The sequence below is a fragment of the Eurosta solidaginis genome, chromosome 4 (assembly GCF_040869045.1).
Source record: "Eurosta solidaginis isolate ZX-2024a chromosome 4, ASM4086904v1, whole genome shotgun sequence".
Lineage (NCBI taxonomy): Eukaryota > Metazoa > Arthropoda > Insecta > Diptera > Tephritidae > Eurosta > Eurosta solidaginis.
This window is the reverse complement of record NC_090322.1, coordinates 185,282,550-185,309,179: the sequence shown is the minus strand read 5'-3', so window position 1 is coordinate 185,309,179 and position 26,630 is coordinate 185,282,550. Positions and strand designations below refer to the sequence as shown.

At 37.5% G+C, this 26,630-nt stretch overlaps 1 protein-coding gene across 1 annotated transcript in view; it reads right to left on the bottom strand.

The window, feature by feature from the left end:
- Nucleotides 1–1,018: 1,018 nt before the first annotated feature.
- rst (roughest) overlaps nt 1,019–26,630 on the bottom strand; it is a 133,390-nt gene continuing 107,778 nt past the window's right edge. The window contains exons 6-9 of the mRNA XM_067784175.1: nt 17,449–17,551; nt 16,990–17,117; nt 11,487–11,907; nt 1,019–2,126 (exon numbers count right to left, since the gene is read on the bottom strand). Coding sequence (XP_067640276.1) covers nt 1,420–2,126; nt 11,487–11,907; nt 16,990–17,117; nt 17,449–17,551 — 1,359 coding nt within the window. The 3' untranslated portion in view covers nt 1,019–1,419. The remainder of the gene's footprint in view (nt 2,127–11,486; nt 11,908–16,989; nt 17,118–17,448; nt 17,552–26,630) is intronic.

Genomic DNA, 26,630 nt, shown 5'->3' with positions numbered 1-26,630 from the left:
GGTATTACTGTTTAAGGGGTTGATACTGGAAAAAAGCATTTATTTGATTTACATCCCAATGCATATACCCTGCAGCGAATCGTACTACTTCCAGATCAGCGCGAAACTACCACATAAGTTGAACGGCTCTTAAAAAGTAACGCTCGTGATTTGAGAAATATTATGGTGAACATTAGCAATTTGGATACATCACTATGCCGCTAGTAAATAAATGCTGCACAGCCACAACAGCAATGTAAGCAGATTTGACAACAAACAGTTACACACACATGTACACAGAAGCAAAGAGCGCATTATACATTATTCGTATATATAAACAAAAGAAAACAACGAATAAGGAACGCAGTAGATCAGACGTCGGCAAAATGAAAATGCAGATGTGTTAGTGAGAGCGCATTGATCGCGCGCATAATTTGATTCATCGTTTTACGTTGTTTATTTGCTTATTAGCAAGCAACAAGACAAATCGTTTATTATAATTTTTTTTTAAGTTTGCCAATTCTACTCAGTAAAATAATGATTTATCCTAAGATACGCTTGTTTAATACATATGTTTGTTTGCGGGCGACGCACACAATCGATGTTACTGCGCCAAATGCTCAGCGACTACTAAACTAAAGAGAATAAGAATACGTGTGAATTGACTGCAAACAATTGTTTCAAAATTTGCCGACGTCTGTGGTAGATATAAAAATAAATAAGCATTATTGAGAATTCCAAAACTCGTAACAGTAAATTTGTTCTTAACTTGAGGTCCTAATGGGATTCAGGGAACAAGTGATGGTAGTGGCAGACCTATAACTTTTACAAAAATAAACTTAATGAAATTTTGATGGGAAATATTTGGCAAACTAACTGGAGAAGGAAGTATTTCCATAGCTGCCACTATTTTCGAAACAGTTAGAAATATTAAAAAACAAAAATTCATCTAAAATGCAGACAATAGTCTGCTTGCATGGTTATTGATAATTTTTTTTTAACGTTTCATCAATATTTGGAGAACTCGATAAGCAAAAAAGTAACGGTCTTTAAAAGTTTCTTTATCTATTTATTTTCTTTTCTTGTTTGCTCATATTACGGACAAACCAATTTTATAATTTATTGAAAAAGTAAAGTTGGACATCTCTGCTTCACTGAAAAACAAATCAAATTGAATTTAAAAACAGCCTACACATTAAGGATGCATATTTTTAGCGAACATACATACATACTCATTTAACATTATGAAGATCCTATGCATCGCAAAATAAATTCAGCTCCTTTACTTGGCGCAGAATAAAGCGAGATCAGTCTTTGAATTCTATGCGACTATTTATGAATGAATGAGTCTTATTTGCATAAAGTTTTTTTTTTTTTTTAACTTCTAACCCATCTTCCTCTTCAACATCCTTTACACTCACCCACTCAAATTTCTATCCCTTACACTGCAGTCGGTGGCGGCAACAATGAAGAATTCGATGATCTCAAATATGGATTGCCATAGATGGCGCTATAACGTGGATCAACGCTCATTGCTACCGAACTTGAAATAACACGCGTCGCTGTACTTTGATTACTACAACTACCATTCGGTGAGGAGCTCACCACAGATGCTGTTGTCGATTGTAAACTTGGCAAACCATTATCCTGTCGTATTTCACGCGAACATACAATACTACCCGTTAAACTACCATTCGCACTGCCATTCGATAGGAATGTCATAGGTACGGATTGTGGTGGTGGAGTCTGTTGATGATTTTGGTGCATGTGTGTTTGTTGCATATGTTGCTGTTGTAAATGATTATGATGATTATTTTGTAGTATTGTTGAGCTACCATTTGATTTTGTGGAACACGTTGTTAGATATTGTGGTGGTGGACTGTAATGTGTTGAGTAATCGCCGTATGGTACGTAGCCGCCAGTGATGTCAACTTTGAGATCGCTATAATTTGAGGTACGATCGCCAGCTTCCATTTTGGCTGCAACACCGCCATTTTTGTTTATTTGATGCTCACTGATCACGTCTGCGGGGGGAAGTTTCGCATTTTTCTTACATTTATAGTAAACGATTATGATGATGATGAGGATCATGGCACAGCCAACAACTGAACTACCACCGATAATGATCATCATTGGCGAAATAGTTTCTGGAGAGAAAAATTGTAAAAGAAGTAAAGTTATGTATTACCTTAAATATTGCAGTGATAAAAAAGGCACTTGATACAAATTTTATTTCATACATTTCAACAATTACTGGACAAATATAGGTTAAACAAGTAAGGAAGGCTAAGTTCGGGTCTAACCGAACATAACATACTCAGTTGAGAGCTATGGAGACAAAATAAGGAAAATCAATCTGGGGTAACCCTGGAATGTGGTTGTATAACATGTGTATCAAAGAGTATTTTAAGAGAGAGTAGGCCATAGTTCTATGGATGAACGCCATTTAGGGATATCGCCATAAAGGTAGACCAGGGCTGACTCTAGAATTTGTTTGTACGATATGGGTATCAAATGAAAGGCGTTACTGAGCATTTTAAGAGGGAGTGGGCCTTAGGTCTATCGGTGGACGCCTTTTCGAGATGTCCCCATTAAGGTGGACCAGGGGTGATTCTATAATGTGTTTGTACGATATGGGTATCAAATCAAAGCTGTTAATGAGTATTTTGAAAAGGAGTGATCCTTAGTTCCATAGGTGGACGCCGTTTCGAGATATCGCCATAAAGGTGGACCAGGGGTGTCTCTAGAATGTGTTTGTACGATATGGGAATCAAATGAAAGGTGTTACTGAGCATTTTAAGAGGGAGTGGGCATTAGGTCTATAGGTGGACGCCTTTTCGAGATATCGCCATTAGGGTGGGCCAGGGGTGACTCTAGAATGTTTGTACGGTATGGGTATCAAACGAAAGGTGTTACTGAGCATTTTAAGAGGGAGTGGGCATGAGGTCTATAGGTGGACGCCTTTTCGAGATATCGTCATTAGGGTGGGCCAGGGGTGACTCTAGAATGTGTTTGTACGATATGTGCATCAAACGAAAGGTGTTACTGAGCATTTTAAGAGGGAGTGGGCATTAGGTCTATAGGTGGACGCCTTTTCGAGATATCGCCATTAGGGTGGGCCAGGGGTGACTCTAGAATGTGTTTGTACGATATGGGTATCAAATGAAAGGTGGTAAGGAGTATTTTAAAAGGGAGTAATCCTTAGTTCTATAGGTGGACGCCTTTTCGAGATATCGCCATAAAGGTGGACCAAGGGTGACTCTAGAATGTTTGTACGATATGGGTATCAAACGAAAGGTGTTACTGAGCATTTTAAGAGGGAGTGGGCTTTAGGTCTATAGGTGGACGCCTTTTCGAGATATCGCCATTAGGGTGGGCCAGGGTGACTCTAGAATGTGTTTGTACGATATGGGTATCAAATGAAAGGTGGTAAAGAGTATTTTAAAAGGGAGTAATCCTTAGTTCTATAGGTGGACGCCTTTTCGAGATATCGCCATAAAGCTGGACCAAGGGTGACTCTAGAATGTTTGTACGGTATTGGTATCAAACGAAAGGTGTTACTGAGCATTTTAAGAGGGAGTGGGCATTAGGTCTATAGGTGGACGCCTTTTCGAGATATCGCCATTAGGGTGGGCCAGGGTGACTCTAGAATGTGTTTGTACGATATGGGTATCAAATGAAAGGTGGTAATGAGTATTTTAAAAGGGAGTAATCCTTAGTTCTATAGGTGGACGCCTTTTCGAGATATCGCCATTAGGGTGGGCCAGGTGTGACTCTAGAATGTTTGTACGATATGGGTATCAAACGAAAGGTGTTACTGAGCATTTTAAGAGGGAGTGGGCATTAGGTCTATAGGTGGACGCCTTTTCGCGATATCGCCATTAGGGTGGGCCAGGGTGACTCTAGAATGTGTTTGTACGATATGGGTATCAAATGAAAGGTGGTAATGAGTATTTTAAAAGGGAGTAATCCTTAGTTTTATAGGTGGACGCCTTTTCGAAATATCGCCATTAGGGTGGGCCAGGTGTGACTCTAGAATGTTTGCACGATATGTGTATCAAACGAAAGCTGTTACTGAGCATTTTAAGAGGGAGTGGGCATTAGGTCTATAGGTGGACGCCTTTTCGAGATATCGCCATTAGGGTGGGCCAGGGGTGACTCTAGAATGTTTGTACGATATGGGTATCAAACGAAAGGTGTTACTGAGCATTTTAAGAGGGAGTGGACACTAGGTCTATAGGTGGACGCCTTTTCGAGATATCGCAATTAGGGTGGGCCAGGGGTGACTCTAGAATATTTGTACGATATGGGTATCAAACGAAAGGTGTTACTGAGCATTTTAAGAGGGAGGGGGCATTAGGTCTATAGGTGGACGCCTTTTCGAGATATCGCCATTAGGGTGGGACAGGGGTGACTCTGGTATGTTTTTTGTACGATATGGATATCAAATTAAAGGTATTAATGAGGGTTTTAAAAGCGAGTGGCCCTTAGATGTATATGTGAAGGCGTTCTCGCGATATCGACCAAAATGTGGACCAGGTGATCCAGAAAATCATCTGTCGGGTACTGCTAATTTATTTATATATGCAATACCACTAACAGTATTCCTGCCAAGATTCCAAGGGCTGTTGATTTCGCCTTGTGGAACTTTTTCATTTTCTTCTACTTAATATGGTAGGTGTCACACCCATTTTACAAAGTTTTTTCCAAAGTTTTATTTTGCGTCAATAAACCAATCCAGTTACCATGTTTCATCACTTTTTTCGTATTTGGTATAGAATTATGGCATTTTTTTCATTTTTCGTAATTTTCGATATCGATAAAGTGGGCGTGGTTATGGTCAGATTTCGCCCATTTTTTATACCAAGAAAAAGTGAGCTCAGGTAAGTACGTGGGCTAAGTTTAGTAAAGATATATCGGATTTTGCTCAAGTTATTGTGTTAATGGCCGAGCGGAAGGACAGACGGTGGACTGTGTATAAAAACTGGGCGTGGCTTCCACCGATTTCGCCCATTTTCACAGAGAACAGTTACCGTCATAGAATCTATGCTCCTACCAAAGGATTGGTAAATTTTTGTTCGACTTATGGCAATAAAAGTATTCTAGACAAACTAAATGAAAATGGGCGGAGCCACGCCCATTTTGAAATTTTCTTTTATTTTTGTATTTTGTTGCATCATATCATTACTGGAGTTGAATTTTGACTTAATTTACTTATATACAGTAAAGATATTAAATTTTTTGTTAAAATTTGAATTTAAAAAATTTTTTTTTTAAAAAGTGGGCGTGTTCTTCATCCAATTTTGCTAATTTTTATTTAGCACATATAGAGTAATAGTAGTAACGTTCCTGCCAAATTTCATCATGATATCTTCAACGGCTGCCAAATTATAGCTTGCAAAACTTTTAAATTACCTTCTTGTAAAAGTGGGCGGTGCCACGCCCATTGTCCAAAATCTTACTAATTTTCTATTCTGCGTCATAACGTCAACCCATCTAGCAAGTTTCGTCGCTTTACCTATCTTTTGTAATGAGTTATCGCACTTTTTCGGTTTTTCGAAATTTTCGATATCGAAAAAGTGGGCGTGGTTATAGTCCGATATCGTTCATTTTAAATAGCAATCTGAGATGAGTGCTCAGGAACCTACATACCAAATTTTATCAAGATACCTCAAAATTTACTCAAGTTATCGTGTTAACGGACGGACGGACGGACGGACATGGCTCAATCAAATTTTTTTTCGATCCTGATTATTTTGATATATGGAAGTCTATATCTATCTCGATTCCTTTATATATGTACAACCAACCGTTATCCAATCAAACTTAATATACTCTGTGAGCTCTGCTCAACTGAGTATAAAAAAAATTATTTGCTCAATAAACACAAATTTTTATACTCAGTTGAGCAGAGCTCAGAGAGTATATTAAGATTGATTGGATAACGGTTGGTTGTACATATATAAAGGAATCGAGATAGATATAGACTTCCATATATCAAAATAATCAGGATCGAAAAAAAATTTGATTGAGCCATGTCCGTCCGTCCGTCCGTCCGTTAACACGATAACTTGAGTAAATTTTGAGGTATCTTGATGAAATTTGGTACGTAGATTCCTGAGCACTCATCTCAGATCGCTATTTAAAATGAACGAAATCGGACTATAACCACGCCCACTTTTTCGATATCGAAAATTTCGAAAAACCGAAAAAGTGCGATAATTCATTACAAAAGACAGCTAAAGCAACGAAACTTGGTAGATGAGTTGAACTTACGACGCAGAATAGAAAATTAGTAAAATTTTGGACAATGGGCGTGGCACCGCCCACTTATAAAAGAAGGTAATTTAAAAGTTTTGCAAGCTGTAATTTGGCAGTAGTTGAAGATATCATGATTAAATTTGGCAGGAACGTTACTCCTATTACTATATGTATGCTTAATAAAAATTAGCAAAATCGGAGAAGGACCACGCCCACTTTTAAAAAAAAATTTTTTTTAAAGTAAAATTTTAACAAAAAATTTTATATATTTACAGTTTATAAGTAAATTATGTCTACATTCAACTCCAGTAATGATATGGTGCAACAAAATACAAAAATAAAAGAAAATTTAAAAATGGGCGTGGCTCCGCCCTTTTTCATTTAATTTGTCTAGGATACTTTTAACGACATAAGTCAAACAAAAATTAACCAATCCTTTTGAAATTTGGTACGAGCATAGATTTTATGACGCTGTTTTCTATGAAAATGGGTGAAATCGGTTGATGCCACTCCCAGTTTTTATACACAGTCCTCCGTCTGTCCTTCCGCATGGCCGTTAACACGATAACTTGAGCAAAAATCGACATATCTTTAATGAGCTTAGTTCACGTGCTTACTTGAACTCACTTTATCTTGGTATGAAAAATGAACGAAATCCGACTATGACCACGCCCACTTTTTCGATATCGAAAATTACGAAAAATGAAAAAAATGTCATAATTCTATACCAAATACGAATAAAGGGATGAAACATGGTAAGGTAATTGGATTATTTTATTGACGCGAAATATAACTTTAGAAAAAACTTTATAAAATGGTTGTGACACCTACCATATTAAGTAGAAGAAAATGAAAAAGTTCTGCAGGGCGAAATAAAAAACCCTCAAAATCTTGGCAGGTATTACATATATAAATAAATTAGCGGTATCCAACAGATGATGTTCTGGGTAACCCTGGTCCATATTTTGGTCGATATCTGGAAAACGCCTTTACGCCACTCCCTTTTAAAACTCTTATTAATACCTTTAATTTGATACCCATATCGTACAAAGTCACTCTAGAGTCACCCCTGGTCCACCTTTATGGCGATATCTCAAAAAGGCGTCCACCTATAGAACTAAGCCCCACGCCCTTTTAAAATACTCATTAACACCTCTCATTTGATACCCATATCGTACAAACATATTCTAAAGTCAGCCCTGGTCCAACTTTATGGCGATATCTCGAAAAGGCGAACACCTATAGAACGAAGGCCCACTCCCTTTTAAAAATACTCATTAGCACCTTTCATTTGATACCCATATCGTACAAACAAAGCCTAGAGTCCCCCTGGTCCACCTTTATTGCGATACCTCGAAAAGGCGTCCACCTATAGAACTAAGGCCCACTCCCTTTTAAAATACTCATTAACTCCTTTCGTTTGATAACCATATTGCCCAAACGAATTCTAGAGTCACCCCTGGCCCACCTTTATGGCGATATCTCGAAACGGCGTTCACCTATGGAACTAAGGATTACTCCCTTTTAAAATACTCGTTAACACCTTTCTTTTCATACCCATATTGTACAAACAAATTCTAGGGTCACCCCTGGTCCACCTTTATGGCGATATCTCGAAAATACGACCACCTATACAACAACCACCACTCCCTTTTAAAGCACTCATTAATACCTTTAATTTGATACCCATATCGTACAAACACATTCCAGAGTCACCCCTGGTCCACCTTTATGGCGATATTTCGAAACGGCGTCCACCTATAGAACTAAGGCCCACTCCCTTTTAAAATACTCATTAACACCTTTCGTTTGATGCCCATATTCTACAAACAAATTCTAGGTCACCCCTGGTCCACCTTTATGGCGATATCTCGAAACGGCGTCCACCTATGGAACTAAGGATGACTCACTTTTAAAATACTCATTAACACCTTTCATTTGATACCCATATCGTACAAACACATTCTAGAGTCACCCCTGGTTCACCTTTATGGCGATATCTCGAAAAGGCGTCCACCTATAGAACTAAACCCCACGCCCTTTTAAAATACTCATTAACACCTTTCATTTGATACCCATATCGTACAAACATATTCTAAAGTCACCCCTGGTCCACCTTTATGGCCATATCTCGAAAAGGCGAACACCTATAGAGCGAAGGACCACTCCCTTTTAAAAATACTCATTAGTACCTTTCATCTGATACCAATATCGTACAAACAAAGTCTAGAGTCCCCCTGGTCCACCTTTATTGCGATACTTCGAAAAGGCGTCCACTTATCGAACTAAGGATTACTCCCTTTTAAAATACTCATTAACACCTTTATTTTGATACTCATATTGTACAAACAAATTCTAGCGTCACCCCTGCTCCACCTTTATGGCGATATCTCGAAACGGCGTCCACCTATAGAACTAAGGCCCACTCCCTTTTAAAATACTCATTAACACCTTTCTTTTGATACCCATATTGTACAAACAAATTCTAGGGTCACCCCTGGTCCACCTTTATGGCGATATCTCGAAAATACGACCACCTATACAAGAACCACCACTCCCTTTTAAAACCCTCATTAATACCTCTAATTTGATACCCATATCGTCCAAACACATTCTAGAGTTACCCCTGGTCCACCTTTATGGCGATATTTCGAAACGGCGTCCACCTATAGAACTAAGGCCCACTCCTTTTAAAATACTCATTAACACCTTTTTTTGATACCCATATTGTACAAACAAATTCTAGGGTCACCCCTGGTTACTCGAAAAGGCCATATCTCGAAAAGGCGAACACCTATAGAGCGAAGGACCACTCCCTTTTAAAAATACTCATTAGTACCTTTCATCTGATACCAATATCGTACAAACAAAGTCTAGAGTCCCCCTGGTCCACCTTTATTGCGATACCTCGAAAAGGCGTCCACCTATACAACAACCACCACTCCCTTTTAAAACCCTCATTAATACCTTTAATTTGATACCCATATCGTCCAAACATATTCTAGAGTTACCCCTGGTCCACCTTTATGGCGATATTTCGAAACGGCGTCCACCTATAGAACTAAGGCCCACTCCTTTTAAAATACTCATTAACACCTTTTTTTGATACCCATATTGTACAAACAAATTCTAGGGTCACCCGGTCCACCTTTATGGCTATATTCCTAAATGGCTTCTACCTATAGAACTATGGCCCACTCCCTCATAAAATACTCTTTAGTGCCTTTCATTTGATACTCATGTCATAGAAACACATTCCAGGGTTTCCCTCGGTTCATTTTCCTACATGGTTATTTTCCCTTATGTTGTCACCATAGTTCTCAACTGAGTATGAAATGTTCGGTTACACTCGAACTTAACCTTCCTTACTTGTTGTAATTGATATTAGAAAAAAATTTGTAAGTTTACAAACGGCGATGGTTACTAGGACATGTTTCTGAATTTCACTTCTTCATCAGCTAGCTTTTCGGGAGCTGAGCGTTGAAATCGAATCTCCAACATTCATATCAGTGCAAAGGTGCCTTTAGATGCTAAGCCATATGAATGTCCCGTTGTTCGCTGTACAATTAGTCTCTAAGAGTTGCCTTTTTGTTTATATTCCTTTTGATCATCATGTAGGCACATACACTGTATGTAGTTTATTCCTAATGGTGTGGATATGATTTTTAGGCGCGCTTTTGAAAGCTTAGTAACATTTGTTCGCTCAGTAACAAAAACGCGCCTAAAGATCATATCCACACCATTAGGAATAAACTACATACAGAGTGTATGTGCCTACATGATGATCAAAAGGAATATAAACAAAAAGGCAACTCTTAGAGACTAATTGTACAGCGAACAACGGGACATTCATATGGCTTAGCAGCTAAAGGCATCTACCTTTGCACTGATATGAATGTTGGAGATTCGAGTTCAACGCTCAGCTCCCGAAAAGCTAGCTGATGAAGAAGTGAAATTCAGAAACATGTCCTAGTAAACATCGCTGTTTGTAAACTTACAATTTTTCTCTAATATCAATTATAAAAACCATCGTATAAAGCAATATGAACAAAGCTCGCTAATTAAATACAAACACAAATTTTCTTCACAAAGAATTTTTTATCGGGCAATTTAACCTTAAATATTACTTTAGTAAAAGGCCATAATTTTGAATAAACATAATTTTCATCCGAAATTAATGTGGCTAGTGCAGGCGCAATTGTTTTAAGACTCTAATCGAAACCTCACAATTAGTCGAACAGAAAGTTCGAGCTTGCCCAAATTTATCTGAGATTTTAAGGAACAGCCTGGAATAGAAACAGGGAGTTAAAGGTGCCCAATTCTAACTCTTCTTTATACTCAGCGTGCTTTGCACACAAAGTATATTAACTTCGATTGGATAACGGTTGGTTGTACAGGTATAAAGGAATCGATATAGATATAGACTTCCATATATCATCAGTATCGAAAAAAAATTTGATTGAGCCATGTCCGTCCGTCCGTCTGTCCGTTAACACGATAACTTGAGTAAATTTTGGGGAATCTTGATGAAATTTCGTATGTCGGTTCCTGGGCGCTCATCTCAGATCGCTATTTAAAATGAACGATATCGGATATAACCACGCCCACTTTTTCGATATCGAAAATTTCGAAAAACTGAAAAATGCGATAATTCATTACCAAAGACGGATAAAGCGATGAAACGTGGTAGGTAGGTTAAACGTCTTGCGTAGAAAAGAAAATAAGTAAAATTTTGGACAATGGGTGTGGCACCGCCCACTTTTAAAAGAATGTAATTTAAAAGTTTTGCAATCTGCAAGCTGCAAGTTTGGCAGCTGAGTATACAATGTTCGGTTACACCCGAACTTAGCTGTCCTTACTTGCTTTTACCAATTCTTTATTTTCTAAATTATCTCAGAGGATGCACGAGGAAAGGAGACGTATTAAAAATAAATTTTAAGTAGACTTAGAACCGAGCTGCCACCAATACTTTATTAGTGCGGAACACATAATGCGGTTTCACGTTTGGATAAAGTAGGGTTGAATAGTGATACTTGCAGAATACTTTCACTGTACGATTTATATCTGCTTATCTTTCCGTGCGAAATTAATTTTAAATCACTTTTTCAAAAGTATGAATATTAGGTCTTAACACCACTCATTCAATAAATTTGCACCACCCACAGCCCACAGCCCACATTAATTTATACAATTTCACTCGCTTACACAAGCATACATACTACACACACACATAATCTTATACTTACTTTGCGCTTGTAAATTGATTTCCAACACATCGTTGCCATAATCATTCACAACAGTACAATTGTATTTGCCATAATGATATGCTTGGCTGTCACGAATAATCAACGTAGATTTAACGCCACCAGGCATCGGATCTACAAGTATAGAATAGTCGTGTCCGTATTCAGCGTTGATTTCATGTCCCTTAAATGTCCAAGAGACGTGACGTGCACGTGGCACTGAAGTAGCTGAACATTCGATACGCGCCGTATCACCCACCCAACCAAATTGATAGGTTGCCGAGGAAATTGTGGGTGGGCCTTTCAAATAAACATAAGCATCGGTGCTAATCTCTTTGTAGCCGGGCACATTAGCTTTACAATAATAACGTCCAGCAGTGTCATTGCTAACTGTGAATGTGAGATTTGAGTTAATGCCAACAACCTAAAATGAAAGAAAGAAAAAATGTTAAATGTTCGTATGGTTAGAATATTTATTGTGCGCGTACGTATGTATTATTTCAATTATATAGTAATAAAAGAGCAGTTATAGATATTAGAATTTAATTTGAATGCTAAACTAAATTGTTTAATTTTTGAAAAATTTTGTTGGAGAATTAGGAAAATGTTGCATACATTCAGGCGCGTTATGCGTACATATCTATATGTTACGGCATGTTCACACTTAGACGAAGTCGAACTTTCATAACGCATTTCGTACTAAAAACCAAAACGCAACGGATATAAACAGATCATATGGAAAATTACACTAAATAGTAGGGTTCTTAAAAATGTTAAAATAACTCAATTAATCAAGTGTTCGATTATTCGATTTTATATTTTTTACGTTTATTAATCGAATTCGAGTAGTTGATTTAATTAGATTAGTCGAATCGCCCACTTCGATTTTGTATGGAGTCTTCGTACAATAAATTACGTATACGCAGCGTATGTACCAAATATTATCCTTTGTTACATTGATCCATTAGAACAGTGTTTCCCAACCTTTTTTTCGTTGAGGCTCCCCTGAAAAATAATAATATTCTCACACCCCCCTACTTTTCAATAAATACAAAAAAACTCACATTACATATTTAAAGCCTTTTATTTTCATTCCATTAAATACACTTTAAAAGTTTTAATTAAAATAATAAGCAATTTTTATCCAAAAAATTTTTTAAATTGAGAATAGGTACTAATGTGACACTTGAGACTGCATGTTCTGCACCAGTTGGTTTATTCTAGGTTCGGTTTTTGCCAGAGCTGTTATCAGATAGCTTTCGACTTCAAGATGATTTCGATGTTTAGTTTTAATTAAAACTAAAGTAGAAAAGCCTAGTTCACATAAATAAGTTGACGAGAAAGGAACTAGAACTCGTAAAGCAAGTGATGCAAGTTTCGAATTAACCGGCAATGTTTTGATCCAAAATTTCTCCAATGTCAAAAGATGGAAGTCGTCCCTCAAGGACGAATCTGCCTTCATTTCTAGAAATTCTTCCTGAACATCTTCTGGTAATTGCAACGCATCCACAACAAATGGATTTCTTGCATGTGCCATATTGGTGACTCTGAATCCATATCTCGATAGTAACGGTGAAACTCGTCTTCCAGCGCTTGCAAATGGGTTTTTATGTCAGCTTTCAAATTTGCATCCAGCTTGTTATTTGTTATTGTTTCGAATAGCCGAGAAAAATTAATGACATTTTCAGAAGACAATTTTTGATTCCACAGTTGAAGCTTTGCGATGAACCCCTGAATGCAGTCATAATTGCTTATTAAAGTGCGGTTCCTGCCCTGAAGTTTCAAGTTTAGCTCATTCAAGGCGCTAAATATATCAGTGAAATAAGCCAACCTCCATTGAAATGAGTCTTCTTTAAACATTGTAAGAAAATCATATTTTTCTTTGAACTCAAGAAAAATAATTACCTCTTCTTTTAATTCATAGAGGCGAGATAACATGTTTCGCTTCGACAACCAGCGTACCTCTGTATAGAACAGAAGAACTTTGTGATCAGAATCGAGATCCTTGCAAAGTAATGTAAATAAACGACTGTTCAAAGCGCTGCTCTTAATGTAATTTACAATTTTTATAGCCGAATCCAAAGTCCGGCGTAATGTCTGTGGTAATGTTTTAGAAGACAAAGCTTGCCTATGTATAACACAATGTGTACTAACCATTGTGGCATTTTTTTCCTTCAGCTTTGTAGCCAAGCCCGATCTGACACTCATCATTGCAGGTGCGCCATCTGTGCAAAGTCCAATTAGCTTATTCCAATCCAAATCATTTTTTTCAACAAAACTTGATATTGAATTAAATATATCTTCAGATGTAGTACCTGCTGCCAAGGTGTGGGAGTACAAAATCTCTTCTTCGATGCTATCTTCGCCGATGTAACGAACATAAACTATTAACTGTGCACAATTAGCGACGTCGGTAGATTCATCGCAACTAATTGCAAAAAATGGCGGCAATTTTACTTTGTTTATTATTTGTGACTTAATATCTGCTGCAATGTCGTCGACTCTACGTTTGACTGTGTTATTTGAAAGAGAAATAGCCTTGAGTTTTTGCTCTGCAGTGTCTCCTAAAACTATCTGAGTGGCTTTTAGGATACATGGTTTTATTAAGCCTTCACCGATAGTATGGGGTTTCTTTTGCTTTGCTATCATAAAAGCTATTTCAATTGAAGCTTTGAGATGCTGCGATACACCTATGCGATGACTTCCCGATTTATCCAATCTCATCTTCTTGAGTGATTCTGCATTAGCAGAAAAAACTCTTTTATCTTCAAACCCATAGTAGGGTGTTGTTGATTCAAATGCCTTTCAAGGCGAGTGGGCCTCATGCTATCATTACTTAAAACTTTCATACATACCACACACTGAGGCAATTGTAACTCGTCTTTTTCTATGAAAGTAAATCCAAACTTAATGTAATCTTCGGAAAACTTTCTTTTCTTCGCTGCCATGTTTTCACCTTTAGCACTAAAACAAATAATTAATCACTGTCAATGACCGGTCTAGCACCAACTTAGTAAACGAAATAAAATTACTTACTTAAGTTTGAAAATGCACAAACTTACCTTTAACCGTGAGATACTAAGATTTTGCACACTAAAACTGATTTTCCAACACAAAAATGTACACCGAAATGTAGAAAATATAGCAAAATTTGCCTTAATGAATTCACTGACGCTCCAAATTTAAAAAAAGTTATCGCCACATCGGATATTTTGGTTTTTGCAAGTTGCAAGCAGCATCGCGTTTCTTAGCCGTTAGCAATTGATTTTTTGTGTTTCTGTTACATACATACTCATACATACATATTACAGCCGAATCTAAATGAGATGCGTTCTACGCCAACGTCTAGCAGCGCGCTTCTCTTAGTTTTGCTCTCTTTCCTTCACATATTTCTCACTTCGCCGCGAAAAGCGCTGTCGAAATTAAGAATTTCAATTGCCCAGTGTTGGCGCAGTGCTGTTATGGTTTGGTTAATACAAATTGTATGAGTAATTATGAGGATTTTTGACATCAATTTTGCATTTGACGCGTTCATTAAAGTATGGCTGTAAGAAAACATAAAATCAAAATACACGATCTTTATTCTTGAACTTCGACTTTTGTCTTTTTTAATGTGCCCCCCTTGCCAACTCTCTATCCCCCCTGGGGGGCACGCCCCACCGGTTGGGAAACACTGCATTAGAAGATATTGAAATGGTATGTCTCAAAAATTGTGTCCCCAAGTAAAAGTTTCCGAACTTTCCGATTCCGGTAAGAAAAACATGAGTAGGCATACAAAACTTTCCAAAAAAATTAATATTTTGTTCAGAAGGTCAAAAATCGAAATTTTTTACGATCCCTGGAACTAATTTGTGGTCATCGCAAAGTTAAAGCCGTCTGACAAAGTAGATGTCGTATTGTGTGGGGGATAAATGACCCTGGAACTATCGTGAAATTGTCCCCAAGGTCATCACGAAATTACCACAAATTAATCCTAAACTAAACCGAAAGAGCACCAAAATAATCTTCCAAAATGTTCCGAAATTATAGGGTAAATGACCCTCAAATGGTCTCCAAAATCATTATGTAAATTCGCAACCATCCCGTAATTACTTCGAAGTGTTCTTTAAATGACTTCGGGCGAATCCTGAAATAGTCCTTAAGATAATCAGGAAATAATCACAATTTGGCCTCGAAAAGCAGGGAAGATCTACAATATACTCCCATATGATCCTGAAATAGCCCCAACATAATCCCGAAATTACCTCAAAGTAGTCTCAAAAGCCATCCCGAAATTACCCCAAAGTGATCACTAAATGACACCTGGAGAAACCTGAAATAGTCCCCAAAAATTATCAGAAAAAGACCATAAATTGAACTCAAAATGACCCGAAGAAACCGCGAATAGATCCCAACAGTCCCTACAACCTTCCCGATATGACTACGAAATGACAACGAAATAGTTTTTAAAACCTTCTGGGAGTGATTAAAGTGATCCCGAAATAGCTACAGAAAACAATCCCCTATATCTATCCTACCGCTCTGCTACAAAAAGCTTAGCGTTCGTAGTTATTATTTTGCTATTTTCTGAGCTCTAAAACACGACGTAGCCTATAAATGGCTCAAAAGCATTACTGTCACTTTCTAATTAATGGTTCGATTCGATAATCTATTCATTTCAAATTCCGAAAATCGAATATTAGAACATTAGAATAATTCGAATATTCTGTTAATCGAATATCACGAACTCTACTAAATATGTCCGAGTAATTAAACCGGACATTCGTCATACAAAATTTTACAAGATCTGGAAGGTCGCCAAAATTTGTCTACTGATGAGTGGAACATCACCCCAATTCGGCAAATCTTTCGAAAAAAGCCATATCTCAGAATTTGTTTGAAGAATTCTCTAACTCAAAATTTGTTTCAAAGACGACTTCGCCTAGTAGGCTCAATTTGGTCATATTAAATCACTGCCGAGATGGTCGGGCTAGTGCTTGCTAACGGAACTTAACGGATTTATTTCCGGCAAAGGACCATCAACAACGTAAACACTTCCCAAAACTTCGGGCAGTGTCTTAATTGCCACAGCAACAACAACCACGTAAGTTAATATTCCATTAGGTAGTCGAAATGTATATTCATAAAATTTTCAAAAACCTACTTTAGATACGTATTTCCAAAATATACGCCTCAAGTGTGGGCTCTTGATATTAACGTGAATGGTACGCTTAGCATTCCCTTCCATTTTCATGCCATTGATTTTACTTATCACCAAGGGATGAGAAAAATCAGCTGAACGGTTTTTAGTGATTACAAAATAAACACGTAAATGTGTGCCTTGGGCCCATATTTCGTGAATACATTTTAAGAAGTTGCTCACACAAGAAAAAACCTCGATTTTTATTACCTCACAACCATTTTTATAATTTAAAGAAATGATTTGATATTTGATTTTATAGCTCTATGTATACCACTTAATTGCTACTTAACAAATATAATACTAAAATACAAACAATTGACTTACTCTATCACTGGGATGTTGAATCCATACAATATCAGGCGTGGGATTGCCATCGACTTCGCAACTTAATGACACCAAAGCGCCAGAGTCTGCTTCAATTGACTGTGGGCGTTGACGAAAGCTGGGGGCATCTATTTAGAAAATGAATTTAAAAATAGAATATTTAATATTAGAAGATGGAACGAAGATTTTAAGTAAATAGAAGCAAAAAGCAATTGCGAAGTATGTGAGTGTTGTAGAAAAAGTTATGGAAAATAACATTGAAAGAACGAAAATTGGAAATTTTTGAGCAAGAACTTGAATATATGCATTTAAAAAAATTCAAGTAAATTTATTGGTATTTAAAAAGGAGGAGTTGCAAATAAACAGCCATCCCTTAGACAATTTTCTATTGTTCTCAAATTAAATTATTGCGAACAGCAAAGGGTTGTAGATTCTTTACATGTGTATTTAGATACTCACAGCTGATATCGAGCGTTTCACTATCCTCACTTTTGCCAACCGCGTTTTGCACCTCGCATTTTACAATGGCATCATGGAATTTGCGCGTAACATTACGAATGACCTGCGAAAGAAGAGCAAAAGAAAATGATATTTTAAGTTTTAAGAAGAAACGAAAAAAATCCAAAAACTACGTATGTACATAAAAAAGCTTAAACATTTTTTTACTCATACTCCCCTACAGTGTGCCTCGCCATATAAGCTATGAAAAGCATATGCAAAATCTTCTAATTTTTTGGTAAAATTTCATATTTGTCCTTTCTCAATCATTAACAGTATTGCTTCTATATTATAAGCAAAAGCCCGTTTTGATGCAATTTGTGAAGAATTGATTCTGTAAGCATAAACATTGGAAAGATTGCATACATACTTATACACGCGGCCCGTTTTCATACGAGGAAAATACAACATACAATTATTGCGATATACCCCGATATGATCTTGAAAAAAGTTCTGACACAGCCCAGAAAATAATCTTGAAATTAAAACGCAAATCATCAGACATTATAACGCACATATTCGCGAAATACTGCGGAGATAAGTCGGCAATGAGCCATAGAAAGGTGAAGATAATGGAATTTCCCGATACTCGCATGAAAATCTTTTTCAAAAAGTGATGCCTAAATGGTTTTAAAATATTTCCGAAAACAATCTCGAAATCATCCGGTTATAACTAAAAAATATACCTTTGCTGTTCTTCTGATATTATTCTCGAGCAACCCCGAAACTACTTTGAAAACATTCCCGAAACTGTCCACAATAGTCCTGAAGTACTCTCGAAAACATTTTCGATACTATACGAAGATAGTCCCGTATAAGTCAAGAATTGGTTTAGACATTAATATTACGAAAACAGCGAAGAAAATAGTTCGAAATAGTCCCGAGAAGATCTAAAACATAAACGGTACTAAAATACCCCTAAAAATCTTGAAATGCTCCGGAAAAGGGTCGTTAGATAGTCACGCAACAATCCCTTAAGAATGCTAAAAAATCTTGAAATAATCCCGAAACAATTCCGTACACCACCCCGATCACAATCCCTAAGCTGTCCCAAACTAATCCTCAATTAACATGAAATTTGTCCCGAAAGGATCTATCTCGAAAATTATAGTGAATATGGTACCAAAAACAATCTAAAAACTATCTCCAAATGGGTCAAAATTTATCCCAAGAAGCCCCGCTACAATCCATATACAGCTCCAAAACGACCTCTAAACAATCAGGAGAAAGACGTGAAGTAGGTACTGCTGGTTATATTTCTATTAAAGCCGTTCACTAAAGCAATCCCATAATGATCCAGAGATAGTCGCGGAGTGATTGTAGCCATCAAGTTACAAAAACAATTCCGAATGATGCCAGCAACAAAGAAATCCAGAAAAAACTTCAACAATCCGAAATAAGTTTCGAATCAATCCCGCTCAATTACCGCGGAACCAGCCTTCTTACTATCCCGTTTAAGGTGCCATCTAGCGTTCTGTGCGGAAGACTGAAGCCCATAGTCAACAAACTGATTTAAGTCCCCTGCAAAGTTAATAAGGTTCTGAGGTTGAGCAACACCACCATGTAAGGATTGGGAAGGACCTCCCTGAGCCATTTGAAACCAAATGAGGCTTCAGACAAGGCTACTCCATTTCGTGCTGGAAAACATAATTATAGCAGCAGAATGAAACCATGATGGTACAATATTTTAAATGAGCGTATAATTACTGGCGCATGCTGATGATATTTATATTATAAGCCTTAACAAACGCGCTGCAAGTTTCGTCTGCTCTAGATTAGATAAAGAAGATGCAAAAAAATGTGTCTTACAGTAAATAAGGACAACTCGAAATGCTTGCTGCTATGCAAGAAAGAATCGGCGCATTCGCCACCTAGCAGCTACGTCACTGTTGACGGATATAAATTCGGGATCTTGAAGGATTTCGTCTATTCGGGAACCAACATCACGCTCTTAAAGTTGATCGTCATAACTAACGTATTACTCGGAGTAATGTATGGGGTCGAGAGAATATGAGATGGCTCTTGGAGTGCTCTAAAGACAATTTCTCAGGAATATTTATTGTCCTGTCCATAATACTGACGGCGAGTATCAAAGGACGAAGACGCTCCGGCCAAGTAAATATTTCAGTCGACACCGTGGTTTGGAGCAGAGGAAAGGAGAGACGTCCACTCAGTTGGAAGAGGAAGGAAGGAAATCTTAACCTCCCTTGGTTCTCCCACCGGTGCAGTTATCGCAAAACAGATATAGCGTTCGTGACATGTTAGGAAACGACCAAAATCGCCTAGGCGGTTAATGATGAGGCTGATGTTTTCATCGCCGAGTGAGCGGTTCTTGTTGGTTTTTTATCGGTTTGTTAAAAGACGGGTTACAGATATTTAGTCGTTTTTTACTAAATTTTAGAGGTATTTGTTTCATAACAAAATGAATCGTAGATTACAAATCCGATAGGAAATCGATAAACCTTCTACATCAAATCGAAAAATTTGCGACAGTAAATCGATAAGTTTTTGATAACTTTTCAATAAAAAGTCGAAAACTTTTCGAAAATACATCGATAACTTTTCGATAAATATTCGATAGCTTCTCGAATACTTTTCAATAACAATTCGATAACTAGTTGATAAAAAAGCGGTAATACATTGATAACTTTTCTTAACTATAAGAAATCTATAACAATCTATTAAAAAATCGATAACACACTTTTAATAAATCGATAACTATTCGATAACTTATTTTGGCTCCAGCTTACTTGAGTAACCACAGATATGTGAGTGTGGAATTTTATGCATTTGAAAAAGTTTCAAGACATACATACAATTAAAATTGGTGTGAAAAACAGAGGAAGGCCGCATAGTCTTAAGAAATCCAGAGCGGCCTTTAAATTTTTTGTTACAATTTCATCAACGTTGACTTTTGTATATATAGATACGTTTGCGCAGTAAATTACTGACGTATGTGCTTGTCACAAAAAAACACAAAAACAACAACCCAGTTGTTGCTGCAGTATTAAACCAAACTTGCTCGTTAACTATAGTAAAGTTAATCTTCTACCGCACGGCCAACGCTCTATCATGCACCAGGCTAGTTGCCACCGAATATTTACTGCTTCAAGTTGCAACTAACAACCAGTTGATCAGCAGCTGCCAGCAATTACAATTTTCACAACAGTCATAGGTGTAGTCAACCTCACATTGCGCAAAGCGTAAGCGCTTACATATATGTGTGTGCGTGTAAATTCAAAGTAAACTGTTGCTTCTCATAAATCCTTATACATAGCCAAACGTTAGTGGACGCTGAATTGTAGTAGATTTAAACGCAGCAGCAATTGATAAAAGCCTTTAGATTTAATAATAAACTATTTGAATTTTATCAAAGGGGCATTCCATAGTAACGGGTGTGATATTTTGACTGGCTTTGACTTAAACTTGAAGTAATTTCTCTTTAACTACTAATTACAGATGTTCTGAAATGTTATAACTTGATACGAAGCTAAGGAGATATAAAGTTAAAAAAAAAAACAAGATTCAGAAAAACTGAAAAAAATATTTTCAAAATTTGCTGTACCATATGTTCTAGTGAGAAGCTAAGATTAGCAATTTGTACCTTATCGTGACTTGTATGTCAAACAGAGAAGTTGATGGGACAAGAGGCACTAGAAACACATAATTTTGATATATATATATAAGTCGGTTGTGCGTTCGTCTCGCTGTAACTCAAAAACGGCTTTGACTAATTTTTGATAACTTATTTTGAAAAAGAAAAAGAAAAGTAGGTGGGGCCACGCAGCCGGGCAATTAATTTAGTCTAGCCAAAAATCCGAGCCTGTTAGGCTCAAACTATTCAAACTATATGTACTTCATATATTAATCACTTTATCTCCAATTAATCGCTTTGAACCAGGTATTCAATATTTGGAATAGATTATCCATATATGAGGAAACTAAGGTGGAACATGTTGCTGCGGGAATCATACCGATATATCTTTTCGCTTAGGAAAGAAAAGTAATATACGACAACGGATCGGAAGCGATTAGAGCTGCTGTTGCCGCAGGTGCGAGAAGAATCGATTCAACTTTGGCTATAACAGTGGAGCAACAGCACCGTAGGAAAGTCAACTAGGCAAGTAATCCCTGAACTGAATCCATGGTTGAACCGACTTTACGAAGAGGTAGACTTTTACCTGAATCAGTTTCTAACCGGACACGGGTACGTGCGCAAATATCTGCAATGTGCGAGGCTGATAACCCGAGCTGCCTGTACTGTGGGAAATAGACGATGTACGCCACGCTTCTTCGAGTGCCGGCGCTACGCCGGTCAGCGAAGGAGGGAAGAACAGATACTTGGCGACCTAACTCAGGGCAGTGCCAGATACCTAGCCCATTAGCGTGAGAGTAGCCATGGAGCTCACGTAGCGTCCATCGTACCCGAAGTAATGCTAAACGCGGTCCCAGGTACGGGAACTTGCGCGGGCCGTGGGAGGTTAGAACTTAGTGGGTAGCCTTTCATGGAGGGGTAATTCCTATACTTGGAGAGTCTCGCACTGGGACTTAAATATCCCGGTCTGTGCCAGAGCATAAAGCATTTCCTCCTTCCACGAAACTAAAAAAAAATTTAGGACAGGTTGAGAGGGGAAATGAGAGAGAGGGGAGAGGGGAAAGTTATTATGATTGAATGTGTGGGTAGGAGAGACACGGAATAAGGTAGAAAAACTGAAGACAAAGTAGAAGGGATGGGAAAGGATTAAAGAGTGGAATAGGCGCTCGTATTTTTTATGTAGACAAACTACTGAGAGCGGTAGTGAGAGTGGAAATGGGAGTGGTGTTGGGACTCGGAGTGGGAGTATGAGCGGAAGTGAGAGTGGGAGTGGAAATGGAAAAGGTAGTAGGATTGGAGGTGGGGATGGCAGTGGGAGGGAGATAAATGAAATAACGTATGGCGAAGAATAAGAACAATAATGGAAGATAGAGTAGGAGGGAATGGTATAGAGAGTGAAACAAGAAATTGGGGCTCGCTTTTTAAAAGTAGGCAAACCACTTGCATTGCGAGTGGAAGTGTGGAGTATGTCGAAGAATAGGAACAAAAATTTAAGATAAATTAAAACATAATAGGAGAGAGGGGAAAGAAAAGGAAGTGGGGCAGAACTAAATCTGCCGGGTACGCTAGTGTGTGAATAAATTTCAATTGACTGCTTCGCTGCAAATATTTATTTTATCTTTTATCTTAACGAATTAGTATTCCTTGCAGGTTTGCATTTCTGGTGCAGGCATTAAAAGACATTCATTTATTCCTAGGCAGAATGACCCCCTAGTCTTTTAATGCTATTTTGTTGCTTCCATTGAACGTGTTGGGCCTTAACTCACCGCTACTGCATAAAAGCTGTTTTATGGCTTTCTTTTATTACGCTGCATTTCATATTAACGAGTTCACGTTTACACGTCAACATTAGCGGCGTTTAACCACAACTACAAAACATAACACAAACATGCATACCTTTGTGGAGAGGTTTTCATAAGGCATTTCTCCGCCCCACCCTCCCCCCAGTATAAAAAGTGCAATTAAGTTGTATTTTGAAAAATTGCTCTGGTTGCTACGAAGTAGACGCGCGCCTCACGAGTAGCAAGCGCGGTATTAAATACTTCTATTAGTAGACGTTTGCTATTTATAACGGCTACTGTGTTTTACCCGATGTTGCTTTGTTGTAGTTGTTGTTGTTGCAATTACAAAAAAAAAAAACGCAAAATTGCATTAGTCATAAAGTTAATGTACATACATAATTAAAAGTTACGCATACGCCCCGTACCACATATCAATCTTGAATATTAGAGTATGAAATATTAAAACAATTAAAATTAAATGCCAAATATTGAACTTGCTCATTTTGCAACAAATTATTTTAGATAGATATTGGTAACTACAATTTTTATATTCATGATCCTTTTGCGGTGGCTGGGCTTATGCTCAGCCGATCTTTAAATGGGGCTCAGTTGGTACTTCATAGCTTATCCAATGTGAGTTTCATCCTCATCTTCTGGAAGAGAATCCTGTTCAGATATGTACATACATTTAGTAGGGAATACTTTTTCAACCTGAACCCCAATGAAAAGAGGAGGTTGCATTAAATCGTTCACACTACAGTCGGGCTAGTTTCCGAAGGTTCTATAATTTAAGCAAACAGATGTGTTAAGCGGCAACACCTTCAGGGTTTTGAAACTGCAACTAAACTCAGAAAAGCCCTGCTGAATTCGATGTATATTTTATGTAGCATACTACTCGACAGCTTACTACCTATTTTGTTCATCTGGTTGAAGCTGTCAAGAAAAAATTAGGCACTGCAATCCACAAATTGTGATGAAACAAAGTCGATGTGAGAGTTTGTTGTTAGAACGCAAACGATTTTGAACCAAAAAAAAAACACAAAAAATTAAAAAAAAAGGACCAAAGACATACTACTTGGCTATCAAATCGATCAAATTGCGAGAAAAGGAGACGTAGCTTATAAGGTGCCGTTTACAACTCAAAGCCGCACTGGATTCTGACTTTTGACCTATGAGAGTAATTCTCGTCTCTGTCTGTGGGGCCTTCGATAGTTCATAGATAGCCAGAGAACTCTGAGATGAAAGAATATACTACACGGTTAAAATTTTGAACCTAAAACTGAAACTTTTTGTTTCAACATATATGACCTTCTTCTCTTTGTAGCAGTGCTCTTCCCTATACAATAGTTGCAATCACTTATAAATTGTCAGCGATTACCTATAACGGTAATCCAAAGAAACTTGCAGTGTCTATAGGGTTGTACCAAAACGGCATGAGTGTTAAAAGCGTTCGTTCCATATTGCAGTTGATCTTTTCAACTGGCGTTCTGTAGAGACACATTACATGCAGGACTTTTATTGCTTATGTCGGGGTTGATTCAGATAACTAAGAGTTAAACTTATTGCGGTGTTAAGATCGAAATTGTTCAAAAGTGATGCGCGTCTCCCTGGGAAACATATTTGAACCAATCAAGACTTAAACCAAATTTGATTTAAAGTATAGATTATGTCGATTTCCGCGAAGTCGAGTACGTAGGATTCGGTTTGGTTTTTAAAGCAGAAATAATTTGAAAGTTCAAACTCTTGGGCTTTGTTTTAAAACCAGAAGTTTACGTGAGTTTCTATCTTTCGATTTTCAATCTTTTTATTTTTGTTTTAAAAAAATTTTGAGATTTCAGAACTTTTCTTGAGATAAGTTTAAAACTTAAACGTAATAAAATCAGAAAAAAAGCAGTATACCCAAATAGTAAAAAAAAATAATTGTTTGTAAGTTTTAACTACTGGATTTTGTTATAAAAGCAGAAATGTATACAAGCTTAAATTTTTTGATGTTTTGTTATTTATTTAACATCAGATAAGTTAAAAATTTAAACCGAACCAATTTAAAGGTTACAAATGTCGGTGGAATATGTTTGAAAAGTTTAAAATTTAACCTGAAATTTCCAATAGTATCAATATCTCTCAGAGTGAAATCGCATTAAGTTTCTCGGAAATCAAATTCTGAGAAATAAGTAGCTTTTAACTGAATCCGCAATTCTCAGTCCTTCGCGGTGAACTCGAGTTTTTATAAAAAATACTTGGTGATTACAATATGCTATTTTAAAAAGATTCCGTTATTATTGCAGGCTGGTGCAGTGCCATTCTTACTTAGCAGAACCCGGGTTAAGTTGTCAAGGGGGTGCCGTTGTCACTATATCTTGCACTATTGAATAAAGAAGTACAGTGTCTTTTTTTCATATCGTCAACCCTTTCTTAACACTGAATGTCGCAAGTCTTCATGACCCATCGTGGCCATACCAAATTCTTCGCAACAAACGTAGATATTTGTTCCCCTTGAGTTATGCTATAAAATAGCTTCACAAAATATGAACATTTTCATGATATTTGTTTTGGAATAATTTAATTAATCTTCATATAGAAGCAATTTTGAATGACGGGAGCTTAGCAAATATCCGCGGCAGGTATATCTGTCGTAAGACTCAACTAAAATACCTAAATGATTCAAGGGATTGTATAGCTCAACGATTTCAAGCCGATGCCAAAGCAATTTATTGCTACTAAAACCCAACTATCAACCTCGCGAACGATTTAGTAAGACGACATGAAACCTTCTAAGCCATAATGCCCTCCCACCACCTAGACCCATGAGGAACTTGGAGTTGCCAGGATTCACCACGTGTAGGTGAGGTTGACAATTTGTTTGGAGAAGCTATAAATTGCGCTGGCAACCCCTTAAATTAATTTAGTAGCTTAGTCGTCACGGCATATCTGCCGTGGGTATATTCCAAGCCCCTAACCAGCTTGGATCCGGTCTTTAGCAGCAGAGGTTCTGACGACTTTAAGTTCCTCATGAAACTAGGCGGTGGGTGAAGTGATCGCCTCGAAGGCGCAATGTGGTCATATTGAATCGTTCCCGAGATCGTCGGTCTTATACCTTAATGGTGCTTCTTACCGGAACGTGCCGGATCTATATCGGCAAAGGACCATAAACATAGATAATACTCCCCAAAAGCTGCGGGGAGTGTCTTTATCGCTAACCCAGCCACAACACACACAAAACTTAGTATACCAAACTTCATTGAAATTTGTATCTACAATAAGCAGTAGATATGTTTATATAAATATATATGTATGGGCACTCAAACTAAATCATAACACAGATACGCAAATATTCAATGCAGCTAACGTTTGTAATTATGAATTAGTGAAGCCACTGCAGCTTTGAATGTATGTATGTATATACATTTTACTAAAATACTTTGACCGGTTTTTGAAAGCCATCGGATGCTTAGTTAACAGTATCGTTGTTCTTGTTGTATACGCGCATACAATTAGCTGTGGTATTTGCTGCCGTTGATGAATTGGCGCGTTGCAGTTAATTTCCACTTGGACGCTGGTAAAATGAGCTGCGATAATCAAAGCGAATACAACACAACAACATCGTCTATCATAATCATAGCAGCAGTGACCAACAAGAAAACAACAAAAAAATTAGCTAGCAATATTAAGCAGCAACGGCTCAATTTGTTATCGCACACCAAATGATTATGATCGTAGCAACAGAAAATTTCTCTCCATTTCTCCGCAAATGCGCCCAGTATAAACCG